We start from the raw sequence: 7805 nt of genomic DNA on the forward strand, positions 1-7805 counted from the left end.
CGGCGCGCCCTCCCGGGGTCCCAGCGACCCGCGTCGCCGCAGGGTCGGGCGGGGCCCGGGGCGTCAGGTCAAGGGGCGTCCCGGATCCCGCGCAGGGCCGGACCCCACCCCCAGCCTCGGTTCGGCGCAAGTCTCACCCCAGCTCGCGGAAGCCCGTCGCCCGGCCCCGTCGCCCGGCCCCGCGCTTGGAGGCGCCCCCAAGACTCACGGCCGCTAACCGCCTTGCACAACTGGAAACCAGAGAAAAGCCCAACCTCCAGTTCAGCGTCTAGGGTTTTCAGAGGTGTTACAGAGGTTTCGGCTTCGCTGACGTCACTGGAGAGGTACTGGTGGCCACTGGTTGGTCTCAGATAAGAGGCCAGGCGCAGCTCATCGACAGAACAGCTCAGGCACGGGGAACCCCCCAAGTGTGAAGGGGCATCCCAGGGCAAAGGAGGCTACAGCTTTTTTTCTTTTTGGAGTCGGAGTCTCACTCTGCAGCCCAGGCTGAAGTGCAGTGGCACACTGACGGCCACCGGAACCTCTGCCTGCTCCGCTGCAGGTGATCCTTCCACCTCAGCCTTCCAAGTAGCTGGAACCACAGGCGTGTGCCACCACGCCCGGCAGAGGCTGCAGCTTCTATAATGCAGGCTGACTACTCACTGAGGCTTAAACTAATCCAGAATTTGACATATCGTGAAAGCAGACTCAGACTTGAACTTCATGTGATCTGGTTTGGGAGATGCTGAGGAGAGGAGAAACACGATGGTCCTTCAGCACCGAATGCAAATACCTGAAGCTAGACATGAATCTCAAAGTAGCAATATATTTTATTTACAAAATATACAGTTTCACAGAAACAGCTTCGCTTTATACACATAAACTTTAAAATTACACAGAACCATGTAAACGATGTTAAGTGTCTGGCCTGGCCAAAGCCGATGGGAGGGGCCTGCTTTGGGGATATCTTTCCCTCCCCTCACTTCACTAGCCACCAACCAGGAGCCCCTAGATGGGTCATGCCTAATTTGCATAAGAAGCTGATTGCAGCCGCCCAGCTCAATCTAACACAAAAACCAAGGTGTCTGCTTTCTTAGACACCACCCACAGCAATAGATCTGTTAAAAGAACAAAAATGCAATCAAGGAAACAGAAATCGAGATGAATATCAAATGAATTCCAGAGGCATCGAACCTTCTAGCCCAAATCGTCAGGTTTGGTAGTTCCACTCTAAAAATCACGCCTGTTCTTAAATGCACTTTTAAAATTGTGGAGTTTTGTTTTTTTTTGTTTTTAAAGAAGAAAAACACTTTGGAACTTTGGTTATTCTCTTGGTGAAGACACTGAACAGGCATGTCACGGGGCAGTTCTTTGGCAAATTCCTCTCCAACGTGTCCTACATGTTGGCCCTGGTCAGAGCCAGACAAGTATCTGGAGAGGTTGTTTCTAAACCAGCTTACTATTTTTCTCTACAGAAGAACTTCTCCCTTGGGGATCTTCACAATAAACTGGGTTTCAGAAACCATTTCTATTTTTGCATTAACATAAGCAACAGAATTTTTAAAAAATAAGACAGTTGGCTGGACAAGTATGAAAGATTCTAGGACAAACATGGGTTCTGATTAGCCAAATTCTGGTTCAAGCCCCTTGGTGCATCAGTGAGAAAACGTGGGAAGAGTCTGCTGGTAGCCTGGAACAAAGATGCCACATGAAGGTGAAGCCCCAACAAGGAGACTGCAGGCCCATCCCGCTGCAAATAAACATGACCAACTTGGGCATTCTTCCCTTCCTATTCCTTACAAGAAACAATGCTTATGAAAACATACCTATCCATTTACAAAACTTTTTGAGAACAAGTACTTGACTGCAGAAGAGCAATGTCAATTTCAGAGAAAGCTGAAGGCTTCTTCTCCCCCTTGCCCCAGAACCACCAGTGTTTCGAGGTACACTGCCCTCGAGCAGAGTTCTGGGGGGGCTTCTGGAGCAAACTCCCTGGTTTCTCCAGAGCTGTCGTTCGGAGGGCTCCCTGGTCCAGGATCCTAGTCGAGATCTGAGGAACTCTGCACAGCTCAATGCTACATTCCCAAGGCCCATGTTACCCTATCAAACACTCACCAACTCAAACCAACAAAAAAGGCTTCAAGACCTAAACCTGGCCCCATGGAAGCTGCAGGCCAGCCTGTACAGAGGACACACCAAGAATCACCCATGGGAGAAGACTCTCCCAATCTTCCTTTAGCCTTTATTTAGAGGACACCACACAGGTCCCAGTGATTGCCTAATCTGTATGGTGCTACCAGAATAAGATGGGGGAAGAGACAAGGAGAGAACCTCTCGCACTTGAAACAGCGTACCTGGGCCCAACCGGGACCTCATTCACTGACTGAGAGAGAGAGGGCCCTCAGCAAGAAATCGGCCAATGCTTTTGGCTGTATCGTGCAAAAAGACAGGTTTTTTACATCGTGCAAAACAGGAAACTGAGTTATGAACACAGGCCACCTCAACCCAACCAACCCCCTTTCCAGAGAAGTGGGCACATTGTCCCTTTTGACAAACAGAAGGAAATCTAAGAACCATGAGCTAGCCCACCGCCCCAGGGCTCCTCAGGGAGCCAGCAGCTCCCACGAACCAACAGGCAGCACTGGGGCAGCCAGAGGGCAGGCCACTCAGCGGGGGCCACTCGGGTGGCTGCTATACAGACACTTTTGGTAAAAGACGCAACACGCGAGAAAAAGCCTACACATATGGCTGTCCGTGAAGAGGCTGGGGACAACGAACACCTCTCCTCTGTCGACACAGTGGAAGCAGGAGCAACAGCTAGCACTGGTTCCGACCGGCAGGAATTGTTTAACAAAGACAGCAAAAACTCACAACTACCACGTACCCTCATTTGCAGCTGAGCCATACCCACTGCCCATGGGCATCCAGTCTACCTCCACTGCAGAGAACACGGCTCTGGCAGCAGGTTTGGCCAATGAAGGTTTTATTCGGTCACCGGCTATATACAGCTCTACCCAGGACAGCCGTCCTTTGCTTAGGCACCTGAATGGCAGGGATCTGCCTGCACCAGAGCTGAGAGTTCTGTGCTCAACTAAGAGAGGGGCCAAGAAGCCCACCGTCCCTTCTGACTCCTCCTCGCCAGCCAGCAGTCAGTCCAGAAACAGCTTCCGGGAGCCCATGCGGGAGCGGTTGGAACGACGGATGTCAAACTTGGAGTCCCGGCACTTTTGGCAGACAAACACTTCCGGAACATTGGATTTCCGGATTTTTGCACAGGACAGATGGATCCAGGTGTGGCACTCATTACACTCTATCATGGGGCGGCCTGCAAATGGCTTCATGCAGAAGCAGGTGACGAGGTCCCAGGAATCATCATCTGGAAGGAAGGACAAGTATGACAGGAGGGAAGAAAACTTTCCAGGAAGCAGCTCCTCCAAGGAGCGCATTTTGAGGAAACCTGGCACTCAACAGACAAAATTGCTTTCAACTTGCACTTCATGCTGATCCTTCTCGCTCCAAAAATGCAGTAAATGCACAAAAAAGGACACCAAAATGCGTGCTAACCAGGTACTACCCAGGTAGTGTTAATGTATGAGCTATCCGGTTTCTGTCAGCTGAGGTTTGTCTAGGAACACCAGCGGTGATCAGCCCAGCCCTTTCCTAAACATCTTGTACCCAGCTTCCTGCACTTTCTTCCTGGGGGGGGGTGTGTGCTGCACACTGCTGGCCCACTCCACAGAAGGAACAGGAAAGGACCCTCTCTTCTCATGCCTACCCCCAGCTTCTCCATCCCCAGGGGACACTCACCAGAGTCCACCATGATGTCCTCGTCGTTGCCAGTGCTGTCCTCATCCCGGAACACCACCTGCTTGCCCTGCCGGACGATAGTCCGTTTGCCTTCAGTTTTTATTTCTTTGACCTGATCAGGTGACACAGTGGCACAAGACCCACTAGAGGGAGTGTCGGAGTCCCAGCCCGAGCAGGGGTCGCCGCGGGCCTGGGGGATGTCCTGCAGGGTGGGACTGGCGGGGGTCTCTGCGTACGGGTCGGCGGCCTCCAGCTTCAGCAAGCCGCCCCTGTAGCCCTCCTTCGCTGGCGCGTCGCTGTCCCGGCGCTTCCTCTTCTTCTTCTTCTTCAGCTTGTCTGTCTTCTTTCGGTCCAGCAGGAAGTTGCTGGGCTTGGCTCGCTGCAAGAGGGTGGGCTGCAGGTGGCTAAAGCAACGGTCGGAGACCGGCAAAGGCACGGAGGACGCCATGTCGGTGAAGCCCGCGTCCCAGCCATCACTGTCGATGGTACCGGCGGTGCTGTTGGCAGGGCTGGGGCTGCTCCGCAGAGGGAGTTCCTGAAAGGACAGAGGCAGAGAGGGCGGGTTCTGGTTACTGGGGTCAGGCCCTGGTGATGACAGCCAGCCCCTAGCAGAGTGACCCCAGCCCACAGCGGCCAGATAGCCGTCTGGAGATGTATCTGCCCAACCTTGAGCCTCTTGTCTCTCATGGGCCTCACACGTGAGGACCAGCATCACAGGAGGTTTGATGTGACCCCAGAAGGGGAGAACCCACCTCCCCCGCTGAAGCCTCAGCCCCATCCCAGGGCTGGGAAACGAGTCGATGTCCAGTCGGCACCCGTGGAGGGAAATGCTGCCAAGGCCCTCCCGGATGCTCTTCTCTTTCCCTGCCTCAAAATCACTCCTTCCACTTGCCCTCCCAAGAGAGACCTTTTTTAATTAAGTGAATTTAAATGAGTTTTGAGGATTTCCTGATGTGCTTCTCTAAAAACTGGAGACATCTGGCCAGGTTTGGTGGCTCGGCCTGTAATCCCAGCACTTTGAGAGGCTGAGGCAAGGGGATTGCCTGAGCCCGCAGGTTCAAGACCAGCCCCGGAAACTTGGTGGCACCTTGTCTCTACAATAAATCAAAAATTAGCTGGGTGTGGTAGCATGCGCCTGTAGTTCTGGCTACTTGGAAGGCTGAGATGAAAGGATTGCTGGAGCCGTGGCCATTGAGTGTGCTTGCACTCCAGCCTGGGCAACGAAGTAAGACTCCAACTCAAAAAAATAACCATAATAAAAAACCGGAGACTTCTCAAAATATTGCAAAATCAAAGTAAGTAATTATTGCCCCAAAGCAGTATGCTAAATGCTAGGGTTGCTTCAGATCACTCAGGCGTCTTATCTGCAAACAGCAGCAACACTCTGCTTGGTATGAAGCAGGCACAAGCCACCTATGCAGCACGTGGACACATAAGCCCCCGTCAGCTTTCTGCCTCCTAGAAAGACAGGATTTTGGGATTTTGACCCTAATACAACGGGACCAAGGCCCCTGAAGTTTGAGTACCACAATAGCTGTTTCACAATCCTACCCCTTTTCAGCAAGGTAAAAAAAATCTCTTCATCTACACAGGATTTTAGCCATGAGTCCCTGAAGACTGATAACATGTTGTACAAGTGACCGGAAGGCGGCGGGACAGGCAGGGTGTATGCCTGGAGTCCACCATCTGGTTGAACCCCAAACTCCACCATAAATTAGTCGGTGGTTCCCTTTGTGTGCCTCGGTGTCCTTGTCTTTAAATTGCACAACGAGGCAGGAGGAGCACTTGAGTCCAGGGGCTGTGGTGAACCCCCATCAGGCCACTGTACTCCAGCCTGGGTGGGTAACAGAGTGAAACTTTGTCGCAAAAATAAATTAAATAAATTTTGAGAGCCAGGCTTGGTGGCTCAAGCCTGCAATCCCAGCACTTTGGGAAGCAGAGAAGAGAAAAGTGCCTGAGCCCAGGGGTTCGAGACCAGCCTGAGCAACTTGGCAATACCTCATCTCTACAATAAATCAAAAATTAGCAGGGCATGGTGGTGTGCACTATAGTTCCAGCTACTTGGAAGGCTGAGGTACAAGGATCGCCTGAGCCCAGCAGGTCGAAGCTGCGGTAGCTGTGAGCGTGCCATTGCACTCTTGCCTGGGCGACAGAGTGAGACTCTAACTCAAAATAAATAAATAAATTTTGAAAAAAATAAATTAGGGATAAAAAAAATAGTACCTGCCTCACAGCATTATAAGGGCCAAGCACAGTGTGTGGCCATAGTAAATTCAATAATGACTAGCCGTTATTAAGAGCAAGCAGATAGCAAACACGATATTTGTGACTAAGCTCTGAAAGTTCATTAATCCATTGCTAGACAAGCTTACATTTTCCACTGGAGTTTTGGAAATCGCTTCCCAGGCTGGGCTCAGTGGCTCAGCCTGTAATCCTAGCACTTTGGGAGGCCGAGGCAAGTGGATTGCCTGAGCCCACAGGTTCGAGACCAGTCTAGGCAAATTGGCAAGACCTCATCTCTACAATAAATCAAAAAAAAATTAGCTGGGTGTCAATAAATCAAAAAAAAATTAGCAGTAGGTCAATGCTTATAGTTCCGGCTACTTGAAAAGCTGAGGCAGAAGGACTGCCTGAGCCCAGTAGGCCAATGCTGGGTCGGCTGTGAGAGTGCCACTGAACTCCAGCCTGTCGATGGAGTGAGACTCCAACTCAAAAAGAAAAAGAAAAAAAGAAAGAAACCACTTCTCTAGCTAATTTAAGTTCCCAAGAAAGAGACTGCTGCCAGACTATGGCCTGAGGTCATCACCAGGGAACCCTTCCAGATCCCCCCCCTCAGGGCCCACCAGCCTGCAGGGAAGGCGCACATGTGGCTGCCTAGAAGGGTCTAAAAGGTCAGAAGATTACCTCCTTCGGATAAGGGATGTAGCCAGCATAGGCCAAGACGAAGGTACAGAATTTATTGAAGTCTTCCACGGTCCTGCGCCTCTTGTAACTGGGGGAATATTCCTGGGGACAGGAGAGAAAAGGGATCATGTTGGAAGGAGACGCTTCTGGACGGGCTCACAGAAACAAAGAGCAGCAAGCTGGGGCTCTCACTGTCAACCACTCAAAAAATACACTGTTCGATTTACACAATTTAGAAACAAGGTAAGTTAAGTTCAGGTCAAGAAATATCACTGTTTTCAGAAAGTTTGAAAGAAACGTGTTAAGACTTTATGCCAAGAACACTGGGAACCTGGCTGGGAGATAACAGCGTGGACAAAAACTTTTTTTTTTAGCTCTTGTGGCATTTTCTGACCTTATCTATGAGTCCCTGCAGGTCTACCAGGACCTCTGATAACTACTTTTTAGTTACAGATTTTCCATTTCGAATACAAACTCCTGCTATAGCTGTCACTGAAGTATGTAAAGTGATTTCAAAAATCGATGACTTCTTACCTCCCAGAACTATCAAGCCTGGCACCTGGAGCTGAACCCCACCTGACCCTGCGCAGCCAGGGCTGCCGGACACTCCTGCTCAGAGGGTCGCCTATCGGGAGCCAAACACCCAAACATTTCCTAACTTACAAAATAAACTAGAAGCCTTCCGGCTAGGCTCAACCGCACGTTTAACGCGGAATGCTAGAGGTTTCAGTCTGTGGGTCCTATCCCGTTCGATCTAGAAACACCCTTACTCAGACGGGATCTGCGGAGAGCCACACGGGGAGAGCCAGCCCTCTTGCTCCCGAGAAAACAACTGCGCTTTACTGCCTGTATTCGACTGGCACGTTTGCTGAGGATTTCTTTGAGCGCTTTATCACCCCCAACCCCACCCCCCGCTCAGGGGCTCGGTGAACCTTTCCACAGCTTGGGGCCCACCGCCGGCTCGGTGGAAAGCAGCAGGGCTGGGGGGGACACGAGTCCCGGGCCCGCCCACCCCCCGCGGGGCGGGAAGCGCCGCGAGGCCCGCAAGTTTTCTCCCGGCGTCCACTTTTTAAAGACTCTTCCCAACTGGGCTGGCAAACCACCCACTCCCCAAC

The 7805-nt window shown here is 51.5% G+C and overlaps 1 protein-coding gene across 1 annotated transcript; it reads right to left on the bottom strand.

Annotated features, from left to right (window-relative positions):
* Positions 1–3004: 3004 nt before the first annotated feature.
* PHF13 (PHD finger protein 13) lies at positions 3005–7033 on the bottom strand. The gene is made up of 3 exons (XM_008055686.2): positions 6691–7033; positions 3787–4321; positions 3005–3355 (listed from the first exon to the last, which is right to left on the bottom strand). The coding sequence occupies exons 1-3, from the start codon at positions 6817–6819 to the stop codon at positions 3129–3131; spliced, it is 891 nt and encodes a 296-aa protein (XP_008053877.1). The 5' UTR covers positions 6820–7033; the 3' UTR covers positions 3005–3128.
* Between the last annotated feature and the right edge of the window lie 772 nt (positions 7034–7805).

The sequence above is a fragment of the Carlito syrichta genome, unplaced genomic scaffold, assembly GCF_000164805.1.
Source record: "Carlito syrichta isolate Samal-C Ts95f unplaced genomic scaffold, Tarsius_syrichta-2.0.1 Scaffold301924, whole genome shotgun sequence".
Classification (NCBI taxonomy): Eukaryota; Metazoa; Chordata; class Mammalia; order Primates; family Tarsiidae; genus Carlito; species Carlito syrichta.

Excerpts from the sequence above, each read along its gene's own strand:
- PHF13 (XM_008055686.2), bottom strand. The coding sequence starts at position 6,819 with ATGATCCCTTTTCTCTCCTGTCCCCAGGAATATTCCCCCAGTTACAAG. Across the intron at positions 4,322-6,690 it reads ACATCCCTTATCCGAAGGAG|GAACTCCCTCTGCGGAGCAG; the intron begins GTAATCTTCTGA and ends CTGTCCTTTCAG. Across the intron at positions 3,356-3,786 it reads GGACATCATGGTGGACTCTG|ATGATGATTCCTGGGACCTC; the intron begins GTGAGTGTCCCC and ends CCTTCCTTCCAG.